The sequence below is a fragment of the Leiobunum rupestre genome, chromosome 3, assembly GCF_980474605.1.
Source record: "Leiobunum rupestre chromosome 3, qqLeiRupe1.1.hap1, whole genome shotgun sequence".
Taxonomy (NCBI): domain Eukaryota; kingdom Metazoa; phylum Arthropoda; class Arachnida; order Opiliones; family Sclerosomatidae; genus Leiobunum; species Leiobunum rupestre.
In genome coordinates, this window is record NC_143386.1 from 8,069,610 (window position 1) to 8,095,678 (window position 26,069).

General features: G+C 35.7%; 2 protein-coding genes and 1 long non-coding RNA gene across 3 annotated transcripts in view; all 3 read right to left on the minus strand.

Annotated features, from left to right (window-relative positions):
- Positions 1-46: 46 nt before the first annotated feature.
- Positions 47-6,994, minus strand: LOC149949270 (uncharacterized). Its single transcript, XM_090169407.1, has 6 exons — positions 6,564-6,994; positions 5,386-6,498; positions 1,901-2,170; positions 1,755-1,833; positions 1,650-1,697; positions 47-1,272 (listed from the first exon to the last, which is right to left on the minus strand). The coding sequence occupies exons 1-6, from the start codon at positions 6,705-6,707 to the stop codon at positions 785-787; spliced, it is 2,142 nt and encodes a 713-aa protein (XP_090025533.1). The 5' UTR covers positions 6,708-6,994; the 3' UTR covers positions 47-784.
- LOC149949271 (uncharacterized) lies at positions 2,999-4,538 on the minus strand. The gene is made up of 5 exons (XR_016479803.1): positions 4,269-4,538; positions 4,155-4,197; positions 4,048-4,083; positions 3,942-3,989; positions 2,999-3,875 (listed from the first exon to the last, which is right to left on the minus strand). It is a non-coding gene; the product is annotated as an uncharacterized LOC149949271 (long non-coding RNA).
- A 3,164-nt stretch (positions 6,995-10,158) lies between the features above and the next one.
- Positions 10,159-26,069, minus strand: part of LOC149949272 (protocadherin-15-like) — a 61,937-nt gene continuing 46,026 nt past the window's right edge. The window contains exons 3-14 of the mRNA XM_090167724.1: positions 17,421-17,489; positions 15,670-15,878; positions 14,778-14,870; positions 14,591-14,701; positions 14,412-14,513; positions 14,217-14,342; positions 13,397-13,771; positions 13,275-13,330; positions 13,117-13,201; positions 12,855-13,045; positions 11,013-11,742; positions 10,159-10,539 (exon numbers count right to left, since the gene is read on the minus strand). Of these exons, the coding sequence (XP_090023850.1) occupies positions 10,453-10,539; positions 11,013-11,742; positions 12,855-13,045; positions 13,117-13,201; positions 13,275-13,330; positions 13,397-13,771; positions 14,217-14,342; positions 14,412-14,513; positions 14,591-14,701; positions 14,778-14,870; positions 15,670-15,878; positions 17,421-17,489 (2,234 nt within the window). The 3' untranslated portion in view covers positions 10,159-10,452. The remainder of the gene's footprint in view (positions 10,540-11,012; positions 11,743-12,854; positions 13,046-13,116; positions 13,202-13,274; positions 13,331-13,396; positions 13,772-14,216; positions 14,343-14,411; positions 14,514-14,590; positions 14,702-14,777; positions 14,871-15,669; positions 15,879-17,420; positions 17,490-26,069) is intronic.

The following is a 26,069-nucleotide window of genomic DNA, read 5'->3' on the forward strand; positions in this document are numbered from 1 at the left end:
TATTTTATACTTCATATATTTAATGAAAAACACGAAACGTAACAAGTTTTTCTCAACCATTTACTGAAAGCAATATAAAAATGTTTACAGTTAATCAAAAATTAAGATAAATTTTTTCCCAAAGAACTTATTCGGGGTTGAAGCGAGTTAAAATTACACTCCGATCCTAGGGCTTAGACCTACCTCCTTATATTTATTAAAATGGAAAAAACAACTCTATATTTATATAGATAAAAATGGCAAAAAAACGTTTTCCAGGTTTAACGTATCATTATATATATGGAAAACTGTTCATAACTCTGCTTCTTTACAAATATCATATTGCAAATACACTCTAAACAATGAACATTTTTTTGATTTAAATTTGGCTAGTTTAAACAAGAACCATTATATATCAAAGCGTAATAGGAATACCAGTTAACTTTCATCGACAATTCGCTCTATCTAGCGGATAAAAGCTCCTTTCAGTCAAATACACTACATATTTAGACAACATTTTTAAACTCTTTTTCAAACCTGGCTTTCTACAACTTTTCTCTCTTCATTTTAAGATATTTAACATTAAATGAAAAAAGTGGATTTTATTATATAAAAAAACTACTGTAAAACCAATGTGTAAAATACCTAAAGGGATTGGTATTATTTCTAGCTTAGGAGTGAAATCTATTTCGTAAGTAGATCTATTCTTGTTAAATGTTTTGAGAAATGTTTAATATACGAAAAGGATGTGATAATACTCCGATTATTCATATCCTTCACAATTAAAACTATGAGTACACATTTGTTACTGTTGATTGTAGTTATTAATCTCATTGTAAGCCTGCTTTACTGCAGCGTGTAAAGAATTTTGAGATTTATAATGTTGTAGTTGAGGATGCAACAATTGTTGTTGTTGTTGTTGTTGATGTTGCTGCTGCTGCTGCTGTTGTTGTTGTTGTTGATCTTGCTGACTTTGTTGTTGCTGTTGGTGGTTTTGCGACGATTGATGATGAGAATTTGCTTTATTATCAGGGTTATGATGGGAAGACACATTGGGAACGTTAATGCTTGCATTTGGCATTCCAGCAGCCGCAATAGAAGCCATGTTTTGCATGTTTGGAAGGCTGGGCACTGCAGAACTAGAGTATCTCTGGCCGAGATACTTTTCGTGATTCGATAAGTGACAGTCCAAACTTGACCTCAGTTGGAATCCGTGACCGCAAATATGGCAATTGAAAGGTTTATCAGCATCAGGAACACGCTGATGTAATTTCATGTGTGTTTTCATATTTCCTATTTATGAAATTGATAAAACATTTATAAAAAACAGCCAAAACACTTTCAGCTTCAACTAATTAAAATAGGGACGTTTCACTGCCAATGAATTTCCCAAGCAAGCACACTTCTTATTGCCATACTACTATTGGCAAAAGTGTTCATGACATTAATTGTGCATGTGCTATTGTCTCATAAGGAGCAGCCACGCTTAAAAATCACATACACTAAGCCATATTACATCTCTTAAAGATATTACTGGTTCAATATTAGACACTACCTAACAAAATTTCTCCATGTATTAAAATAACACTGAAAATTGTGAGTTAAGCGTTTTGGGATGGGAATTTCCCTGTATTAGTTAGTCAAAGCTTTCAGCAACATTATGGATTTACCTTTCTGCGTGAAGCCTTTCCCACAAACTGGACAAAGGTGTTGTTTTCCTTAAAAATACAAGGGTTTGATGATAATTCTAAGCTCAAGACTGTTTCTATACATACCAACGGTGTGCGTTAGGAGATGTGTTTTCATATTCCCCTTCTGCGTAAACCCTTTGCCGCATATTTCACAAGGATAAGGCTGAAATAAAAAAAACATCTCAAATAATAACGCTTCTGCAAAACTTTGCACACTTTTCCACAGTTACCTTTATCAAATGTTCCCTTTTCTTGCCAGTGTGGCAATTCATATGATTATCTAAGGATATTTTTTGTGCATAACATTTCCCACAGACCTCGCAGCTGAAGGGTTTGAGACCCTTTTGTGGAACTACTGGTTGTGGTGGTGGCTGTGTTACTGGAGAAATAGGTGGAGGAGAATTCATGGGTTCACATTCTTTCTGCGGTTTCTCAACTTTCGGGAAGTTTAATTCGTGACCGAAAAATTGGGGATAATTATACCGTAAAAGTACGGGAACCTAAACAAATAAAGGAGCAAAATTTAAAAAGATGTTACTATTACGAAACCATAAGCCTCGGCTATTGTCAATAACATTTTTTTCTTATCGCAAATTTTGTGATTTTCGTGACAAGTTTAGCGCCAAGGCTTAGCCTAAAATTCAGATTAACAAATGAAAACGAAGAAAATTTACAAAAATCTTACTTCATTAGGGAAAAAAGACTGCATTATGTCAACTATTAGAATATAGGACAAATATTCCCATAACTTTCAACCTAAATCGAAAATTTTCCGAAGCCTAGCCAATTTTTTTTTGTCTGATCTTCAACGCCAATTTTTCAGCACGAAATAAATTTCAAGACGCTGGCGCCATCCATGATTATTTTCACACACTGAATCATAGCGCGGTAGATTTGTTTTACGAACAAAATTCCCTTCTTAAACGAAAAATGTTTATGAACTAATTTAAAAGAAAACGCCAAAATGCACTTCTTACAAACTTTGAAGACATACATTTATTTCTTTCAAGTTTATAATCATAATGCATAAAGGTTTTTCTAACAATAAGGCTGCGCAAAGTACATTTTACAGGATGTAAAAACTTAGATCATTATATGATAAAAAACATTACCTATTAAAAATGACAAAATTTTGATCTAAAAAAAACACAGGCCAAGACAATTCGTGAAAAATTACGAGGAAGAATAACGGATATTGAATCAACATCAATTTCTATAAAAGTTTGCACAGCCCTAGTTGCAAACTTTAAAGTGCTAAATTATTTAACATAAAAATATATTAGAGATTCCAAGCTTAGAATAGAAAAACAGAGCTATTAAAATGGTAATACTTTTAAAACCAAAAGTTTTACTAGGAATATAGTGTAAACAAACATTACATTTTAGAGTAAATAGTAATTTTATACAACCACTTCGTTGTAATACCGGTAAATCAAATAGTAAATCAAAAATTTAATTGGTCTACGATTTTACTGCTAGATATTTCATATCATTATCACCGAGCTTCTTCAGCATTGGTTCCCACACCCTTCAATTAAATTAAGAGATAAAAGAGACGCGTTACTGTGGCTTGAAGAGTTTAATCTTAGAAAGACAAAAATTATGGAAGTCTAAAACCTACTACTCGCGAGAATTTATATTGCATAGGAATATACAATCGTCAAAGGCTGCCTCATAAACTTTTCTTGTACCGTATGTCTTACTAAAAAGTTGAAATTTACAATTTCTATCAGTTTTAAGTAGGAATATGACAGACTTTGCTTATATGTAAAATGTGTTACTAAAAATATTGTATCGTTAGGACGATTTTGGCTCCTTCAGTATTAAATACTTTATAATCTAAGCTCAATTTTTTGGCCAATTCTTTCCAAGACTTGGGACAGCATTGAGAATTGTATAGAAACAGGAACCATAATAGCATGTTGAAAAACGCCACATTTTTCTTTCAAAATTAACCTGATTTTTGCATGTGCCACAGTAACAAGTTTGTTGCCAACTTATTGTGATTCGTTTAAGGGGATGAACGCTTTTCCATAGATACTCCATCGAAAAAAGTTTTTGGCCTAAATTGACATTAACACGCTAATTTCTTTGTAAATTTTTTGTACAAGTCAACTGTTGAAGCCCGAGTGTTTTTAGTATTTTTTGTTAAATCGGTTCATGGGTCACGTTGGTGAAGTTTCATCATGTGCGTTTTCATATTTCCTGAAAGGAGGGAGAAACAAAAATTAACTCATAAATTAAAAAATAAAATAAAATTTAAAATCATACCTTTTTGTGTAAATCCCTTCCCACAGATAGGACATATGTGTTGTTTTCCTACAAAGATATATTTATTTAATTTGACTTTTCAAATTAATCAATAAACGGTTATTACCATTTGTGTGGATTAACATGTGCATTTTCATGTTTCCTGTTATATTATTGATAACATTAGTTGTAAAGAAATCGAGAGAACGTCACTGGTACTTCTGAAAACGTTACCTTTTTGCGTAAAGCCCTTTCCGCAAATCTCACAGGGGTATGGCTATAAAAAAAAGTTTTTTTATATTTTTGGTTGTCTTTTTTTTTCTTCAAACAATTGTTTTATCCCAATACCTTGATCAAATGGTCCTTCTTCTTACCCATGTGGGTATTAATTTGATTGGTTTCGGTGTTATTCATTTTAAGGTTTTTTTTTAAACGAAGTAAATAATAAAGTTAGGCCCTAAAAAATGCTCTTTTTTTTAACCTTACAAGGCAGCCTAACGTAGGGGCCCCTTTTTTCGTTGGGGTTTTTTATGAAAAAACAAACTTTCCCAATTATAAGCGATAATACTTTCAAACGCAGGATACGTTTAAAAGTATCTTTTAAAGAACCCTATTTTTAATAGCACTAAATTTGTCGAAATAAAATAAAATGTGACCCAGAGATTATTTAAAAAAACTCCAATCTCGGACAAAGGATTTTTTAGGCCTTCGATACTAAAGAAAAAAAATATAAAAACCGTTGCTAAGCATAGAGACTATCTCTATGTTACTAAGCCTAGCAGTGTTGCCGTCCAACTTTTTGTTCTATCTTCTCAGACTTTGAGGAAACCATGGAAGAAACCAACAATCGGATCGATATTTTTTGCATCTCCATTATTTAAACTTAAAAAAAAATCCTGGAGTTTCTTTTCGTAACACATAATTATAAAAAATACCTCTCAAAAACTTGCAGCAATTGTATTTTAAACTCTTTTAATGCAAAGAGAACTGATTATAGCGATTATAGTAATGAAAAATTAAACTATACAATTCACAAAACAAGTTAAAAATACAATTACTCATTCATACAGGACTCTTAACCACAATTTTTTAACCTTTGAGCCTGTTTATGTAAATTATATTGATTCTCACATTTTAAATGCAAAGAAAAAAATAAATTTTAATCATAATTTGACACCCTGCCTTGCATATCTTGCCCGAAATTTTGAAGTCTCAAAATACAGAACAAAATGCTTTATAGAAACAAATTTATAATACAATCAAACATAACTTTTAAGTTGTTTTTTCAAATAGTAACTTATTCCGAGATATTTTATATCCACGAAAATGGAGATAGGTTTTTTTTCGAAAACACTATATGCCAATTTGGCTCCCCCCCCTTAAACGTTTTTATCCTAGGGAATTATTTTAAGCAATGGCCTGGGGAGTTGGAAAAGCGTCAGGTAGAAGGACAAAAGTGATCTCAGTTTGGTTTAGAAACCACTTCCCAATTGGGTTCTCCCTTGATATCTACCTCAATCGAGGAAGAACCGGCTGACAATTCACTGTTACCACTACTGCTATTGATATTACTTAGATGATTTTGTTCGTGGATCGCGTAGTGACATTCGAAGCTCGTTTTATTAGTAAAAGATCTCCCGCACACATTGCAGACATATGGAATGGATCGGCCATTCTTTCTGACAAGAGGGGTTTCTCCATTGTTGTTGTTGTTATTGTTATTGTGCAGCTTCATGTGGGTCTTCATATTTCCATACTGACTGAACCTTTTCCCGCAAACGGGGCAACCGTAGTTTTTCGTTGGAGAATGACTCTCCATATGCGTTTTAAGGTTTCCTTTCTGGGTAAACCCCTTATTACAGACATTGCAAGTGAATGGTTTGGTTCCATTGTGGGTGTGCATGTGATAATTTAATCCAGATTTCTGCGAGAACTGTTTACAACAAATCTCGCAAGTGAAGGATTTGACACCATCGTGGATCATCATGTGAGTCTTCAAAATACCCTTTGTCGAAAAGTGGCTTCCGCAAATGCTGCAATCAAAGGGTTTATCATGAAAATGGATCCGTTGGTGCGTTAGCATATTTCCTCTTTGGGTGAAATTTTTCCCGCAAACTCGGCATTGAAACGGTTTGAAACCCAAATGAACGTTCATATGGGTTTTAAGATTTCCTTTCTGCGTGAAACTCTTATGGCAAACTTCGCAAGCATACGGGCGAAGACCAGTGTGAACAGCGTCATGGGCATCCAAAGCGGCTTTTTGAGTAAACCCTTTATTACATTCTTGGCAAGTATAAGGTTTTTTAGCTTCGTGCGTTAACATATGGGTTTGTAGATTTCCTTTCTGTTTAAAAAGTTTCTCACATATAGGACACTGATGTTTTCCAACTGTCGCAGGCGTTTCGGACTGCCTTAATTTCACCACCACAGGGGCTTTGTTGTGGCGTTTATTAAGGGAAACGAGTGAAGATAAGTTGTTGTTTGTGATTGGTTGGGAATTATCGTTTGTCTTTTTATGTGACAGGTTCATACCATGAATACCTTGAGATTCGGGAAGATGCCCCTGACCGCCTGGACCCTGGAATTAGCAAAGGCTTAAAATTTTGTCTGCTACAAACTACTTGCTACACATTTCATATTTACCATATTTTGCGATGGATCCATTTGGCCTACTACAAGATTTTGGGCAACAGACATGCAATACTGATCATTGTCAACTAAACAAAACTGTCCATTCATTATGTTAAAAAAATTGGAAAGCGAAAAATTTGAAAACGCGTTCATCATCGGGCAGCATCGATCGCCATTTTGTAAAAAAAATGCCCCAAAAATAGTTTCCTCGTCATAGATGGCACTACAGTCTCAATGGGCGGGAATAAAATTTTATATAATAGGTGGTTTTTTTTCGCTTGTCCGGAGACAAAAAGTGTAAACTTTTTACCCTAAAACGTTTTATTCGCCTGTTCTCGGGGTAAGATTTACCCTGTCCCGAATTTTGTTCGCTTGTTCCGGAGTATTAGGGTTACACTTTTTACTCCTCCTCGAAAGGAGGTGTAGAGGGAGTAATCTAGTTTTGTCGTCTGCTTAAATTTCGTTTCACGAAAATATGATGGGAAACCAGAGTTGCCAGATGGGCGGTTTTCCGCCCAAATTGGGCTGCTTTGCGGAGGCTGTGGCGGGGAAAAAACCTTTGGGCGGGAGGCGGTTTTTTGGGCTTGTTCCCAAAATTCGAGGCGAAGTAACGGGGTACCGGTTTTCCCCCTTCCAACCCCATCCTTCATAACGGGAATCAACGTTCCTAGAAAATATAAGCTGGACCCAGCTTTGCAAAGTGTGATGTTTTCAATAATTTTCCAAAATTATTTTCAAATAACGCGCCAATTCCCGTTCTATAGCAGAAATTGGTAATTTTTTTGGGGCGGGAATTTGGGCTCTTTTGGGGTTAATCCGATTTTGGCTTGTGCGGGAATTTGGGCTTGTTTTAAAGTTGGTTTGTGCGAGATCTAAAATATTATTCTGGCAACTCTGTGGGAAACATTTTATTAATAACCTTTAACCTTTAAAAACTCTCTTTCTACTCCAACTCGTTTTTTTCGTCAAGACAGAATTGTAGTAAAATGACGTCATATGGCTACACTTTTTAACCTGCTCAAAAAACCCAGAACAGGCGAAAAAAAACCACCTTATAATTAATTCCTAATAACAAGCAGGGCAAGTGACATAAGTACCAAAAGTGTGAGAGTTCCTATACTTTCCAATGCTAAAGATTTACAGAATGCTGCTATCGAGATAGACAACATAAAAGGCTAGGCTAGGATGTACGATCATACGATGCCCACCCTTTTTGGTTTGTAATTTAATGTTTTGTAATAAAACGTAGATAGACGGGGGTAGCGTTTCCGTCGAGTGGAGAAAAATCATCGCTCAACTGATGAGAGCAACGAAGTCCTCAAAAATCGACATATAAAGGAATTTATTATTAATATTCTTACCTATTTTCATTCAATCAAAAAGATGTGTATTAAACTTTTAGAAACTAAATTTCGCGCTAAGCCTTGGCACTGAAAGCTATTCAATTGGTGGATCTTAAAATTCGTTTTGCGCGCGAAAATACGTCGCCATGTTAGGGTATAAAAGAAGGTAAATATGCCTGCTGTACCTCACAATGTAAAGGTACGGCCACGCGCAAAAACATAATTTAGAAATCGGTCAATTGATGGCTTTTAAAATTGATTTTGTGCGTGTTATGGTCAAAAATGCGTATAAATAAGGCATGTAGTGGTAGTGTCGCGCAAAAACGTCTATTTAAAATCGGTCAATTTCAAGTTTCAAAACTTTGCCCTTCAGTACAATTTTTAAGTGGTGGCGCGTGACTGACGTCATAATAGCTAAGCCCCTCCCATCCTAGCGACTGACGCCAGACTACCTAATGCAGTTCTATATTTGTTAGGTTTCAAATTAACGAGATCGTTTGATGGAATAAACTAACGTGTTTATTGTTTATTTTCTATTTAGGTCCAAGCATTTACAAAAATATATTCTATCCGTTGAGCCGCCAAAACATGGTTTGGGGAATTGCCGAGGGGCTAACCACTCTTAGAAAGTCTGTAAACCGGATTACGCTTAGATTAGCACTGCCAAAGGCAGGGACTTCAAAGATTACGCGTAATCCCATTAGTACAGTCAAAGGTACGGCTCTGTACACCGATTACGCGGAGTGATCAGCCCCTCGGGAATTGCCCGGTTCGCTTCGGTAAGGTCTTTTAGAATGCTTTGGTATACGTTGGCCGAAGGGAATTATAATACCCAAGGCACCACCATAGGAACCAGTAATCGAGCGATTTTTAGTGCATTTAATTCAGGTGGCCGGGTTACATTGCGTAAGAGGTTGGTGGCAAACCAACAGCTCCCTACTTGGAGGGCAAGACTACAGAGAATCACGTGTTTTGGGAAATAGGAAGATATATTTGACTGACGTGATTACTCCTTACTTGGTACTACTACCAAAGACTAGTTGACCTTCATATTCCATTCATTTGAACTTCGCGTAAATTTCATTCTCAGTATTGCTGTGGCCAAGAATGTAATTATTTCTACAAATCCCCTTCACGCTCCTAAAACGATCAAATCAGACCAGTATTTCATTGGTTCCCTATCACTGACGTCTTCCGATCGTACCAGGATAAATTAGACCATGATCTCAACATGGAAATTCTTTCTAAATATAGCTAAATACTTTTTGCTGTTCTGTGCTCACCCATCATGTAAAAACCATTTTATCGGAGCACGGACCTCGTTGAAGTAGCCGTAGTATTGGAATTTGCACCTGGAAACCTCGATATCCAAACTCCAATATGTAACACTGGTTACACTATTAACAACTCAATGATTTAAACCCGTTTTTATAAGCATAGTCTGAAAAGTATATTATGAACAATTGATTTTTTACCAACAACATTAGCCACATTTTATTTTTCGATGAAGTATTAATTCTTTTTTATTTAATATTCACAATAAACACTTTTTGTACAGATATAAACGAAGTAGGCCTATAAGAATTAGAATAAATTTCGAAATTCGTTTAAGTAAATAGCCGTCGCATTCGTTAAAAGTTAATGGAGGCCTTTCACTTTCATCATTTGCTCACGATAACACGCGCGGGAACACGTATTACACACTGTAAAAAATCTATACAAAAATATCTCTTTCAAAAAATGGAAACACGTTTAAAATGGGTACTGATGAAATTTGACACTCTTTAGATTGTTTAAAAAGACAACGGTGCTACCATGAAGCGGTGGTCATTATTGTGGGTTATACCAGAAGTTAATAATATATGGGTTAAGAGAAAAGTACCTTCGAAGGTACGACGAAGATTCCGTTAGACGGCTCAAAGTTTACCAAGTATATTACTTCGCTTGAAGATGTAAAATGTAATTACACTGCGTAGGGATATTTACCTACTAATAAACCATATATTCCCGATGAAATAGTATTAGAAAATATTCTCAAACCTTTTTTTAAATCAAAAGGAAGCCTGCGTAGATGCATGTTTCAAAGAAATAACATTAGTAAGGTATTTAGATAAACACTTATCTCGTAAAAGATATATTATACACTTCTGGTTGAACCTAACACCATGAATATTCCAGAAATGGGCAGATTCAAAGTGTTGAACAGGTTTTTAGTAAATTTGGTAGAAATTGATTTTTTTTTTAAGTATATAATTTTCTTCTCGCAACGCTTGAGGACTGAGGGTTACTGACTATACAAAAGCGACACAATGAGAGAATAAATACAAAATTTTTAAAATTAATTCCGATTAATTAATTAGTATGATTATGTACAAAATATACAACCCCACGTAGCCCAATGTCATGGAAGGTTTTTTTTTTAATTCTTTTTAACTGATTATAAAATCAGTTATTTCACTTTCTTAATGATTAATATTCAATATATTAAAGCGTTTTCATTCTATCACACTGTGGCACAATAAATATTTTGGGAAAAGGGGAAATGTCGTTCCCTTGTATTAAAAATACACTGTCAAGTCGGGTTGAGCTTGATTCTTGGAGATCCGAGACAAAGGCGCCACACTCACATCCGGATCCAGCTCGGTCTGCACGAAGACAACATAATGAGGGAAATATCTAAGAGTAGCCACTGACTAGATGGCGCCACTAAGTACTGGGGGGTTTAAGCTATTTCCACCAATAGGAAACCGGGTGAAAGGTTCTTGCCCTTTACCATTCTTCCCCTATTGGTAGAAATAGCTTAACTCCTCTAGTTCTTATTGGCGCCTAGGAGCGACAAAAACAGCACCTTACACAAGGAGATCGCAACCCGTCAAAAGTCGTCCATTTTCTTGCGTACAGTTTTCATTGGTTAGACGCTTTAGCGCCTGCGGCCGTCGGAAGGGGAAAAATCGGAAATTGTCTTCCCTCTTTCCGTAAAAGTTCAGCGTAAAGGTTCGACCAATGAAATTTGTACACAACTCTGCATTAGCATGTTTAAAGACTAGCTGCGTTCTCATTGTGTTTGTTGCTTCTAGGTGGTGCCAACTAATCGGTGGCTAGCCTAGCGAATACTCACCTTATTTGGAGGTTTCTCGTCTTCCCAACTCAACTTCTTGACCCTTCGAGGAATGGAGCCATTGGGCCACTGGACGTTATGAATCTTACTCTCTTTCGGAAGAGAAGCGTCCGCTTGCTTGGCTTGTCCGTTGCCCATTTGGGGCGTTCCGTTGGGCAACTGGGGACTGGAACCCACTTCCGGTTCCCACGCGGATATCAACGTCCCGGAAGAAGATCTGATTGGTGGTTTGGGCGCCGCCCCTTTCGCGTGACCGTTCGACTGCAGATGCTGGTCGTCGTTGATGTTAAAAATGGGGTTCTCGACCCCGTTTCGCGCTTCGCCGTTCGATTCGGGGTTGGGTTTGGGATGGGGTTTATTGCCATTGGCCACCGAATACGAGGCGACCTTGTTATTGGGCGTGCGACCGTTCGAGGACAGCACTGCGGGAAGGCGGTCCCGATATTGTTTACTCTTGAGAATGTATATCGCGAGGGTCAAGATGACCACCAGAAGAGTTCCCAACAGGACTCCGAACACAACGAGAAGTATATAGGAACCGGTTTCCTTTTTGGGCCGGAAAAGACTGCCCAGTAAGATCCCTTCCGGAAACTGGACGGTAACGGGCACGCTGGCTTGTCTCGGAGGAGAGCCGTTGTCCAGGGCGACCACAGTCATGTGACACAATGTCGTGTTCAAGTATTCGTAATCTTTAATCATAAGGTGGCCGTTTTGGTCGATGGTAAAGACCCTGAAATTAAATGAAGTAGTCTATTAGACCGATTCCAGGGTTACCACATTTATTTCACAATCAAAATCGTTTTCCCCGACCATCTACGGAGATTTTCCCTGACTTATTTTGTGCCAAGATTTTGTAATTTTTACCTCTCCGAGGGGACTTTGTACCCTAGGAGGGGTTATACAACCACCGTGTCTGTCTGTCTGTCTGTGGGTCTGTCTGTCAGGCCTGCGAATGCGTTCGCATTTTCGGGGCAAAGGGTAATCGCTGCGTACGCAGTTTCTTGGAATTAGGGAAAAGGTTTTTCCAAAAGGGCCCGTTTTTTGTTGTCATTGGGTGTAGTATAAATATTTTTCAATTTGCGTTAGTACCGGGCGGGATTCGAACCCGAGCACGTCAGGTGAGCATTCTACCACAGAACCACGGATACATTGTACACGTCACTGAGGAGAGGTATATTTTGGCTTGCCAACTTGTTAACCTATATTTTAGAAAAAGTTTCCTATTTGCTACCAAAATTAAATTCCCTTACTTTTCCCTGATTTTTATACCCATATTCATATTCCCTGACTTTTCCCGGAATTCCAGGTTTTCCAGGTACCGTGGCAACCCGGGATTCACATTTAACTAGGGAGAAGATCATTTCAAAGGGGTGGTCATGCCATTAGAGGGCGATTTTTAAATACAAGAAGACTTAGCAGATAGCGCCAATACTCTGAAACGTAAAATTTTTAATTCTTCTAAAAACCGCGAAAAATATAAATAACCTGAAGTCGTATTTCTCTTTATTCAGGATTTTTCCACAGTTGGACTTTTATTAATAGTTTTAACTATAAAATATATTTCTTTTTTTAGGGAGAATGCGCTCGGGAGAATGTCTATGCAGGCGGGTGACGTTTTAACTTCGTATTGACTATGTCCTTCTCAATAAGTATAAAAAAATAACTTTTTGGTTTTAATATACATGCATAACAGTCTAAATAAGTGTTAGAAGTTTAAACTGGCGCCATCTAGGATAAATAAATGAATTAAAATCGAGCTTCTTAGGAATGTAAATATTGGTTTCCCTGTAAGCAACTAGTTAATCTATTGCAATTTTTGTCGAGTGGCAAAAGGTTGCTTACTTAGCAAATGGTCCCTTAACAGTCAAGTCGACGGTATCGTTGAAGTCTCTGTCCTTGACTTCAACTTGACCTACAACTGTGCCGACTCTAAGGTCGACGTCAGACACCGTGAAGGTGTAATGGTTTTGGGTGAAAGTGGGGTCGTGGTCATTGACATTCATGACCGTGATGTTGATTCGGGCGATGTCGCTCTGCCGGAAGCAGACAAAAAGTCAATATTTGACCGATCAATATCCGACTGGACAGAAGATATAAAACCCACCTGATTCCCATCCGAAGCCACAATTCGGAACGAGTAGAGCTGTTTCGTTTCGTAATCCAAAGAGGTGGTCAAAATCAATTCGCCACTAAATCAATAAACGAATAAAGAATTGATTGTCCAAGAAGGGATAAAGGGTTTATTCCATTTTTAAAACCAACCTATCTCTTATGGCGAACGTCTGTTCCGCGTTGTCCAACAATTGAAATTGGGTATTCTGCAAAAAAATAAACATCATTAATCGCGTGATAGTCAAATTAAACGAGTCAATCAATGACGGTACCTTGTCGATGGTCTTCGTGGTCTGAACGGTCAAGAGGACCTGTCCGAGGGGAGTGGACTCCAGCGCCGTCGTGACGTAATCGCTCTGGGTAAACTTCAACTCGTTGGGAAGGGGTTTATCGCTGGCCACCGTCAAAGTGGTCAGAGCGTAACGGTCGGCGTTGTCCACTTGCGTAGCTCGGATGACCAGGGTAATGGGTAAGATGATGGAATCGGGCAAAGGCTTGCTTAAGTAAACGTAGCCGAATTGTCGGTTCAGCGTGAAATAGGAATACTCATCGCCTTCCGATTTGAAGTAATAGTTGATGGGCGCCATGATGCCCGCATCCATGTCCTCGGCACGAATAGAGTCGGGAGTTATGTTCAATCGGACACCCTGTCATTTTAGAAACGAGAAATTCAATAAGGATAAGGACCATTAAGTTTTTCGAGCGAGGGAGTGATGTTATTACCCTCAACCGATTTCCCTAAAAAGTTTGTAAAGTCACCTTATTAAGCGAAAGCGCGCCAATATCGAGAAGGCAGACAGTGACAGTTGAACGAATAGGAACGAGGAAAAAAAGCGGATAATTTTTGGAGTTTTTCGCCGTTTCGCTGATTTTCTAATAGGCCTAAATAGCGTTACGCGTTTTTAGCCTCCGTAACAATTTAATCGCGCAGATGTCCGGAAGTTTATTCTTATTAGGCGCTTATGTATGAATCATCGAAGCGATCCAACGAATCTCGACGAAAAGCGCACCTGTCGTTGGTAACGAGTACCGCGATACGTCTCAATAAGTACAGTCCGTCAGTCCGTAAGGATAGCGATACTAAGTACTTACTGGTCTAGGCGCCGGTGGTAAGTGTGCCACGTATCGCTCGGACAAGAAGCGGGGGTTAAGGTCATCCGCGTCTTGGACATGCACGGTCAAAGTTGTAAACGTTCTTCGCGGGTCATTGCCCTGATCCTGGTCACGGGGAAAAAATTAATCAATTGCCGAAGAATTATTTATTAATTTGAAAAAAGCGAAAGGTACTTGTGCAATCAAGGTCACGGTGAATCGAGGTAACGTCTCGTAGTCCAGACTGGCTGTCAATATCAAATTGCCCTCCAGTCGATTTTCGAACGCCAGCAGGTGCTGCGAAAAGAGGCGTCAAATGATGACGATTAAATGTTACGGTGCCTCTGGGATTTCCGTGGGCTTTGTTAAATTACCGAATATGGCTCTCCTGGTTTGACGAAATACTCGACGGTGTTGAAAGGACCGGGTTGGTCCTTATCTACGGCTTTTATTCCCGACATCACCGTCGTGTTAATCACGGTCACCTTCGAAGTAATTATTACGTCATGGTTAACGCCTCTTTAATTGTCTCACATAGAATGTGGTTAATTGGTAACTTACCTCGCTAATGTTAAGAAAATAAGGTGCCCCAACAAAAACTGGGGCGTTGTCGTTGACGTCAGTCACGATCACTCGAACTGGTATTGAGATGTTCTGCAATTGGAAATGTACGTGTTATATTTCTTCGATATTATATTGGCCGATGGGTAAGGGGATAGTTACTAGAGTAATCAGATGTACAAATTGTAGGTAATTAGCCTTTTTCAGTGAACAACACGAGAAGTTCATTAACTACTGGATTTTCCTTGCGTTTTAAAAAGGCAAATCGTCTGCTAAGCGGAAGAAAATCCAGCAACTAACATGGAGACATCCCGAGGTGTTTATCCCTTCATGTACCTTGAAAGCTTCTAAAGGGAAAAGTTTCAATGGTCATTCGTTTTGCCAAGGCAACCAAAAATGTTTTTCACTACTCAATTTTAATCTTTCTCTACGTAAATTAGCATAGCAAAATCACGGATTGTAAACCTCTACGATTTTACCGAAATGTTATCGGTTTTACCCAATTGTTTTGCCAAAACCTAAAATTTTTAATTTTTGGAAAATGTCAAATTTTCCCATGCTATTTTACGTAGAGAAAGTTTAAGTTTGAGTTGTTAGAAACATTTTTGGTTGCCATGACAAAACGAATGGCCATTGAAACTTTTCCCTTTTTAGGAGCTTTCAAGGTACATTAAGGTCGACTTAACCCCCGAGTTTTAAACAAATCAGGGATAAACACCTCAGTATGCCTCCTTGTAAGTCGATTGCTTGCTAAGTGTTAATTTGGAAAGGCTAATTGTGAGAACTCAGTGGAAATCACCGAAAAATTGTGAAATTACAGAATATCAGTAAAATAATGTGTACAAGATTTTCACAAGTGACTACCCCCACGGATGATTGGTTGTTTATTTACCAGACGGTTTGGCCCCTTTCTGGCACAAACGACATTAATTTGGACGTTCTGGACGCCCTTCTCGCCTTCCTTGTCCAAAGCGGACCTGAGGAACAGCGTCTTGGTGTACATTTCGACTCCAACCGGAGCATTTTCGGGAAGAACGTAAAGGTCAATGTCTCCGTTCTCAGTGGCGTTGCCGATGATGGACAGAGAACCCAATTTCGTTCCTAAACATCGAAGTTAGTCAGCTCAAAAAGGAAAAGTTATCACAAAATTTTATAAGGCACATCCTTAGGCCCAAGTCAACTCCCGACTTTTAATGCCTTTAAATCCGGTGGCCGGGTTACGATTCGTAATAAGGTGGTGGCAGCAGAGATCCTGCGCTTATAGAGATATGAAACTCCCAATACCCCCAGTGACCCTCAATTTCTTGCCGACGGTGGTGCCTCTCGACGTCTGGGAGAAAGTTATTGCGATGCCAGAAGCGAAAAATGGGTTTTCTCCCGGCGCTGATACTTTTAATTTTTCTTGACGCGTTTTCGTGAGAGTTTCATATCTCTATAAGCGCAGCGACTACTAGGATCTTTGGTGGCAGGCCCTTCATGGCAACAGCTCCCTACACTCACTATTAGCTAGGAGCAACGAACACAGCACCCCACACAAGGAGGACGCAACCCGTCAAAAGTCGTGCATTTTCTTGTGTACAGTTTTCATTGGTTAGACGCTTTAGCGCTTGCTTCCGTCGGAAGGGGAAAATTGACTTCCCCCCCCGCCCGTAAGACATTCAGCGTAACGGCTCGTCCAATGAAATTTGTACACAACTCTGCGTTAGCGTGATTAAAAGCTAGCCGCGTTCTCCTTGTGTTTGTTGCTCGTAGCTATTAGCGTCAACGTCCACAAGTTTTTATGGAAAGGGGAAACCGAATAAATGGGGGAAAACCCCTTTAACCAACTGCGCAGAGAACTTGCAAACTGCAGGAGTAGTCCCGAGTTTTCACCGAGGGCCACAAGCTGGGATCGAACCCGGCTCCTCTTGCTTAGGCCATTAAAACGAAACCCGCACCTTCGTAGGCTCGAGGCACTTTTTCAATAGGAACTACTTTCTCGCCATATCGCGGATGTGTACACCGCATTACCTCTGAACATTTACCGCGTGTATTACATTAAGCTTTGAAAAGAAAAAATTATAATACACTTATTATATCGGCATATATAATAACTACATAATGAACGAAAATAATTTTACTTTCAATTGTTTAAGACAAAAATAACGGGAAAACAAATCGAGTAATTAAGAAACATTTTTTTCGGGAGAAAGCGAACGAATATCGTAACAACGCCCTGCAGCGAAGGCCCGCGAGGGAGGACAAGAGTGAAAACAGGTTGTCACTAATTATCGAAGTAATTGGGACACGCAAAACAGATATTACTTTGGCCACAAAAAGAACTATAATGATAAGTCCGACCCCCGAAACTCGAATTTTAATTTCTTAATTTTAAATTTGATCTCGCGACTGGGAGTCAGTAGGCTAAGGATTCTAATTATAAGGCGGATCCGTGAATTTAAAATAATCATTTTCAACAGATATCTCTCGCCCTTTATTGGACTCTCAACTGAAAATGGACGCTTATCTAGGTTAATAATTAAAGTGTAATTTATACTTCTATTTCGTAGCTTCTGGGCACGTTACTTCATTGTTATAACTCGCTAATAACGATTTATGCTAATTTTGCGTATAAATTATACGAACTAATCGAGTTGGACTTACCAATTTCAGTCGATTCAGGAACAGTTATGGTTTCCGACGAACCGCCATTGGATAGGTAACATCGGTTGTCTGCAATCGGGAAATTTATATTAATCGACTGATGATGGTAAATTTATATTAATCGACTGATGATGGTAAATTTATATTAATCGACTGATGATGGTAAATTTATATTAATCGACTGATGATGGTAAATTTATATTAATCGACTGATGATGGTAAATTTATATTAATCGACTGATGATGGTAAATTTATATTAATCGACTGATGTTGGTAAATTTATATTAATCGATAGATGATGGTAAATTTATATTAATCAATTGATGATGGTTAATTTATATTAATCAATTGATGATGGTAAATTTATATTAATCGACTGATGATGGTAAATTTATATTAATCGACTGATGTTGGTAAATTTATATTAATCGACTGATGATGGTAAATTTATATTAAACGTAAAGTGATGTTGGTAAATCTATATTAAACAAGTGATGTTGGTAAATCTATATTAAACAAGTGATGTTGGTAAATCTATATTAAACAATTGATGTTGGTAAATCTATATTAAACAATTGATGTTGGTAAATCTATATTAAACAAGTGATGTTGGTAAATCTATATTAAACAAGTGATGTTGGTAAATCTATATTAAACAAGTGATGTTGGTAAAATTATATTAAACATCAATTGCAGGGTGGTTGATTTTTTTATTTAAAAAATCATAAAATGGATTAATTTAATTGATTTAATTTGAATATTTTAATTGACTTTTATTTTTAATGAATTTTTCAATGCCTATTTTCTCTTGCTTTTTTCTTGAGAATTCGATAAATGATTTTGCTTGGAGCGGTAATGTAAACTATAATTTAAATTAACCTTAATTAAATGTAATTAATACTTTTAATTGACTTTGCATTGAATTGTCATTGATAAACCCAATATTTTTGTACACAAGTACATTGTAGCAAAATTATAGAAGATTGAAAAACCGTTGATTTAAATAAAATCGATTTAAATCAGAAAAATCTAATAAAAATTGAACTTTTATAAATATTTAATGTATTCAGGTTTTTGATCTAACTTTGTGACTTTTCCAAAAACACCTTTTGGGTAGACTTTAAAAGAAATTAACGTTTTTTATTTCATTGAACTCCATCAAATAATAATAATAATAATAATAAGTAGTGTATATTATAAAATCATTGTAAAAGACGGTTCAGTACACTGTCATACCATTTTATTCTAATTTTTAACGATTAAAAATTTGCAAAAGCATATCCGAATATGTTTCTTTTTATTTTACGTGATACATATTTTCTATCTCAAATCGAATATCGTTTTTACACACAATCCTAAGGATTTGTGTGTATTAGTCTCACGTACAGTGTAGCCGTTGCCGCCGATGCCGCCGATGGCGCCGTGTCACGCATACCTCTTCAACGGTTAGGGCTAGACGTGTCAATGATATCTCGTTCGGATGTACATACATTACCATTGATAGCCTTTCATAAAGTTTTCAAATCGGAGCCCAAGAAGTTGGGAATTTGCCCAATTTACTATTTTCGGTGATTTCCTTTATGTGGTAGATATTTTGATTAAAATTAAGTCCGATAACGTTAAAAAAAATATTATTGGATAGGTTAGGATTCAGCGGACCTACAACTTCGGTTATATCAGTAAATATTAAATTTAAGTATAGTTTTCAGGGTAATTTACGGGACCCCAATTTTGGTTGAACTAAACTATCAGTATTTTTGAATGTTTAATTTTTTGACGGCTGTTAAGTTTGACAACTAATAATTTTCGAGCTTTAAAATTTGAAATGCCAAGGAGGCAAAATGACGGGCTGAGTATTTGCGCAGCAAAGGTAATAAGTTTTATGTGGTTGAACTAATATAACAATATTTTTTGAGTTTTAAATTATGTTTCTATGCAGGCCTTAGTTGGGCACTTTTATTAGAGACATTACAAACATTTAATTTTTAATTTTAGAAAGCACTAATATTTTAACAAATTATAAAATTGGGATGTAATTCTTGTAAAGCACTACGTCTCATAAATGGGCATATATTATAACAAAAACAGTTCTTCGAGCTGAAAAAAAAAACAGTTTAGAGCTCGTTAAATGTGCAGCCTTAAAGGGACATATATTATTTTTATTGTTGATTAATATGTCAAATTCATTTAAAGTATTAAAAAATATTCCTGTGAACAACAGAATGACGTCATAAAAATTTTAAAATTTATTATTATTTATTATTTATTTATTGCAATAATCTGCAACAAAAATAAAATAATAATAAGAATAAATTTTAAAACTTTTTATGTTAAATGTGTAGGGAAGAAAATAAATATAAATATGGATACCTTTGTGGGCAAAATTGGATCAAAGATTTAGTGTTAAAAATTGGAGGAGCAGTGGACTGTGATTTGAAAGGCGGAATGACGTCATTCTGTTGTTCACAGGAATATTTTTTAATACTTTAAATGAATTTGACATCTTAATCAACAATAAAAATAATATATGTCCCTTTAAGGCTGCACATTTAACGAGCTCTAAACTGTTTTTTTCAGTTCGAAGAACTGTTTTTGTTATAATGTATATATGTGACCGTGGATATATTTTGGTTGCGATACCGGCGTTGCAGGTTGCTGTGAATAGCTCAAACAAACTTAACACATTAGAAGGATTGTGTATTCTGACCGTCGTACGTCTTGTTTATTTGTAACCCCCTGTCTAAAAAAAGTATGATCTAGCTTCTGAAGTCTGGCGTACGTGGCGCGGCCAATCAAATAAAATATTATCATTAGTTAGTTATTCGAGAATTTTCTTATTTTTAAATGTGTTTCTGAAAATATTTTTCTAATACCGGTATCAGCCAATATCGGCTTCGCTTAAGCCGATATTGGCCGATATATCGGTGCATCCCTAAAATAAACGTACCCATAAACAAAAGCTTAATTTACCGATATTCAGTCCGATGAATAAAAAATGTTAAAAATGGCAAAATAAAACCAAAAACAATAAAAGCGAAGAAACCATGTAAGACAACATCTGCTGAGCGAGAAGCAAATTGACGGAGCATGAGTGCCAGTATATTTTGATAAAAGGCTGCGCACCACCTACCCCCCCCCTGACCCTCCGTGACGAGGTCACTTGACCCGGAACGACGGGCAGATGAACCAAGTACCGAGAGAGTACCACGGACTGGTGCTCGCGCGGTTCCGCTTTAGCGCCGCAGTTCGACCGAGACCGCGCTGTTCGCCAAAAAAATAAACCAACACAAATTACTTAGGCCTATACCCATTATTATAATTCTTTCGAAGGGCTCTCCTAAAATTTGCTAATTCAACGACTCTCACGTATCTGGTCTGTTTTCTCGTTTCCAATGGGAAAAATAAAACCCCAATCGAACGAACGGTTTTCCCACTGAAGCCAGTAACGGATAAAATATCTTAGTTTCACTCGGTTGAATGTAATTACGTCGTGTTTTTGGCCTGGAAAGCGTGTGTATATTATCATTTTCCTCTTGTATAACAGCGCAAGTTTATCAATAATGAGGGATATTACGTACTTAATTCGGGTTGTATCAAAAGTTTATATTGTTTCGTAAGCGTGACTTTTGGTAGTCTTCACACGCAAATATTTGAAAACTCAACTCTGAATCGGCTTTCGGGTTAAATATTTGGTTTCACACGTTCTTTACTATTTTTCTTAATCAAGAAATAATTTATCTATTCCGGAAAAAAAAAAATAATAATAATAATAATAATAATAATAATAATAATAATAATCAGCTAGGCTAATACCCAAGGCACCATCTTAGGCCTAAGCCATCAAGCGACTTTTGAAGCCATTAATTCAGGTGGCCGGGTTACAATGCGTAGGAGGGTGGTGACAAGCCCTGCATGCCACGCGTTCGAGCCAACAGCTCCCTACACTAACTATTACCGTTAACCTCAACAAGTTACTAATCGTAGCCAGGGGACCACGGGCCCCCACAGGGGGGTGGGGCAACGGCTCAAATTCCCCCTTTGCTAAGCTATGAACGCACTAATAAATGTATGAAGTCCCCCCTCAAACTAATTCATTTGCAGAAGATTACGTCATCCTGTTCCTTTTACGTGGTGAATTGATTGTAATGCCAAGTTTTCCATCGTGTTGTGGTTAAATTAGGGTACTGTAATACTATGGTCATATTCCCAATCATTGGCTTTGAAAAATTATCTTGGTTTGTCACAGGGTTTTTGGCCATTGAAGGGCTAACCACCACCCTCCTACTCATTGTAACCCGGTCACCTGAATTAATGGTTTAAAAAAGTCGCTTGATGACTTAGGCTATAAAGTGGTGCCTTGGGTATTAGCCTAGGTGATTATTAAGTTAATTAAGGTTAGGTAAGGATAAGGTTATATTAGCTAACTATAACACTAACAATTTTGTAAGGCCATATCACCTGTCTTTTGTTTGACAGCTTAATTTCGTTGTCAGAGAAATTTTGACCAATGAAGGTTAAGTAAGGTTAAATTAACTTGTAAGCTGTATTAGTAAGGTAACATTGTTTGTCTTTTACTCTAAAGAATTACTCTGCATTGCAAGAGAATTGACGACCCATGAAAATCAGGAACAGTTGTAACGTGAACAGCTCTTATTAAAATATTACCAAAAGATACATACTAATGATACCAAAAGATGCAAAAAAAATATATCGTTTACAAACTTAATATGATGAAGGTAACATTCGTTACGATTTGCAACGAGTCAGTGCCGTCTTTCCCATTGGGCAAATAGGGCACTGCCCTAGGGCCCCAAGATTTTGGAGGGCCCCATTTTCAACTTTTGTAGGGAGAAAAAGATGAATTTTACAAATATGGTTTTTCACATTTTTTTATAGTAGTATTATCTATTCACATTTTACAAATTATTATCTAAAACATATATTTTCGAGATATAGATGGTGTAGACCGTCGCATTTTTTATTTGAACCAATATTTGTAGATTAGGGCGACGATGGACTTCGCATTGGAGGTTAAGAAATTGTCTGGAATTATTAGGGGCCCCGCGTATCGCTTTGCCCAGGGGCCCCCAATCACGTAAAGACGGCCCTGCAACGAGTATTTCTACGGTTCTAGTTAATGTCTAAATAACACGCGGAATGAAGGTCAAAATGCAGCCTCGACCACGCTAACAAGTCAAACCGTCTCCTTTCTATAAGGAGTGATAATAATAGCACGGGTGTCACGCTTTTTTCATTAACGACTTCACACTTCACATGGTGGTCAGAAGTAGCACCCCCACACGAACGGATTATCAAAGAAAACAATAGAAATATTATTCTGCTGGTGGGTACAAAAGCTGAAGACGCCGATGACCTAAAAACACGTCACCCCAGCGCCTTCCAACAGACGCTGTTTCTATATTTAGAAAAATGTCCGAATACGAAATGTAAAAAGGAAATAAAAAAACTTGACACAAAAGGGGCGATTTCTTAAACGTATTATATTTTGGAATCGCGTTAAAGTAGTTTTTCAAATAACACCCTCCGTTTAAATTTAGGCAAAAAGGATACAAATTAATTGGGGTCAAGTGGAACAGTTATTTCGTCATTTACGTTATCAATGACGTTGTAAAATATATCCAATGAGATCAGTCTTGTTTTAATATTTAATATTAGTATTAATTTGATATTAATACTAGTATTAATTAATTTTATAATAATACTAGTATTAATTAATTTAAGATAATACTAATATTAATTAATTTTATAATACTAATACTAATAAAATTAATTTTATAATAATAATAATACTAATAAAATTAATTTTATAATCATAATAATACTAATAAAATTAATTTTATAATCATAATAATACTAATAAAATTAATTTTATAATAACACTAGTATTAATTAAATTTATATTAATACTAGTATTATTAAATTTTATAATAATAGTAGTATTAGTTAATTTTATAATAATACTAGTATTAATTAATTTTATATTAATACTTGTATTAATTAATTTTATATTAATATTTCCAGAAATTTATTCATATATACCAAATAAATAGTACGAAACGTCTTGGATTATTTGAGGGACGAACATTTTTTTTCAAAGATTTCGCTCAATGCACAACACCTGTTTACAGGGACTTGATAAAAAAAGTGTACTCCGCCGCGGTTAAAAGAAGTTCTTTTTAAGCTTTCAAACCAAACTTATATGTGTTTACAAAAAATCGCCACTTCAGTATTTATTCGGGTGCCATCCACGGCAGTTTTTCGAAAGCATGCAGACGCTATTTAAAATTCCCTGACATTTTAGTAATTCTTAAAATTCCCTGACATTTTAGTAATTCTTAAGATTCCCTGATATTTTAGAAATTCTTAAAATTCCCTGATATTTTAGCAATTCTTAAAATTCCCCGATATTTTAGCAATTCTTAAAATTCCCTGATATTTTCGCAATTCTTAAAATTCCCTGATATTTTAGCAATTCTTAAAATTCCGTGACATTTTAGCAAATCCTTAAAATTCCCCGATATTTTAGCAATTCTTAAAATTCCCTGATATTTTCGCAATTCTTAAAATTCCCTGATATTTTAGCAATTCTTAAAATTGCCTGATATTTTAGCAATTCTTAAAATTGCCTGATATTTTAGCAATTCTTAAAATTCTCTAAAATTTTAGCAATTCTTAAAATTCCGTGACATTTTAGCAAATCCCTAAAATTCCCTGACATTTTAGCAAATCCTTAAAATTCCGTGACAATTTATCAATTCTTTAAGTTCCTTTTTTAGGTATATTTTTAAATTCCCTGACCTCTGGAAACCCTGAAATAAATTCAGTATATTTGGAAATAGTTTTGAGTAATTTAAGCCAGTCTAATTTTGAGGTGAACCAGGCAGACAGAAGCTTTACAACGAATTTTTAGTAAGAGATCATCAACCTCGAAGAACACGCGAGCCCTTGTTTGGAAATCTTTAAAAAAGGAGAGCTTTCAGGTAGTCCGAATCGTAAATAATCGTTTTCGTTTTTATCTGAAACTTTCATCGAAAAAGTGTCGAGTTCTTCGCCAAAAAAGGGCACAATTTTACCTTTGTTAGATAGCGTATACGCTATTCAACATTACTCGAAAAGTGGTTTGTTGATGGATTATAATTTGAAGAAAGCCAGTCCGTAAAAGGAAGGTAAAATTCCTTAAAATGAAGTAATTTGATAGTAAAAACGAGGATAAAAGTAATAGAATTGAATTCATTATAAAGTTGTTTATCTGGGTCATACAATAAAACAATTTGCATAATATGGTAACGCCGTAAAAAGGTTAAAAATAATAAAAGTTAAATAACACATTTTTGTATTTTGAATAGGTTTAATCAGCTTTTAAAACGCGACTAATTCAATGTCTTTAATCCTACAAATAAATTTGCACATTGTACTCTTCAAGATAAAGCCTTTTCTCCGGGAATTTAAAAAGTTGAAAACTCTTAAAGAAATCGTGATGTTCAAAGAGTATTCTTTGTACTTTTAATATAATTTCAACGCCTTATTACGCAAAAGACGGATGGACTTTTTCAGGGTCACTGCACTTGAGAGATGAATGAAATTATTTATTAATAATTAGCCGATAAGAAAATTAGTTTTTTTATGAAGATTTAAAAAAAATCCGAAAATCTTTGTTTGGTTTTTTTGACGGAACCCAACTGCCTCCTTTCTTATTACGGGTAAAATAATTCGTGAACAGTGTTTTTCACGCTGTTTAATGGGAATTCGTGGAAGAGTGAAAGAACAAAATTGTAGATCTTGGTAGATATTTGGTTTGTTATACAAACGCTTTGCATATAATTTATAAAGTCGGCAGAAACTTCACGATTTTGGTCACTCTATTCCGAATCGGCTTTTTTGATCAATATTTGCTTTCACGTGTTCCTTATTTTTTTCTAATTTATTAACTAAAATACAAAATGTAATTACCTGCAATATTAAGGTTTCTCGAGAATTATCGTTATACTAGACGGCCACGAAATTATACGAAAACTAACTTTTACTTCGCACTATGAAATAATTTATACTAAATAAAAATAAAAACAAACCACTTTTGCATAGTAAAACTTTAAAACATTTTATCAAAATTAAAAATATTTTATCAAAATTATAAATAATTTATCAAAATTATAAATAATTTATCAAAATTATATATAATTTATCAAAATTATAAATAATTTATCAAAATTATATATAATTTATCAAAATTATAAATAATGTATCAAAATTATAAATATTTTATCAAAATTATAAATAATTTTTGAAATTATAATGGAGGCCTAATGACATATTTTATTTACATTATAATGACATAATGGATATTTTTTATTTAAATTATAATGAAATTTTTCTTAAAATTATAATGGAAAATTTTTGAAATTATAATGGAATATTTTTTGAAATTATAATGGAATGTGTTTGAAATTATAATGGAATATTTTTTGAAATTATAATGGAATTTTTTTAAATTATAATGGAATATTTTTGAAATTATAATGGAATATTTTTGAAATCATAATGGAATATTTTTTGAAATTATAATGGAATATTTTTTGAAATTATAATGGAATATTTTTGAAATTATAATGGAATATTTTTGAAATTAT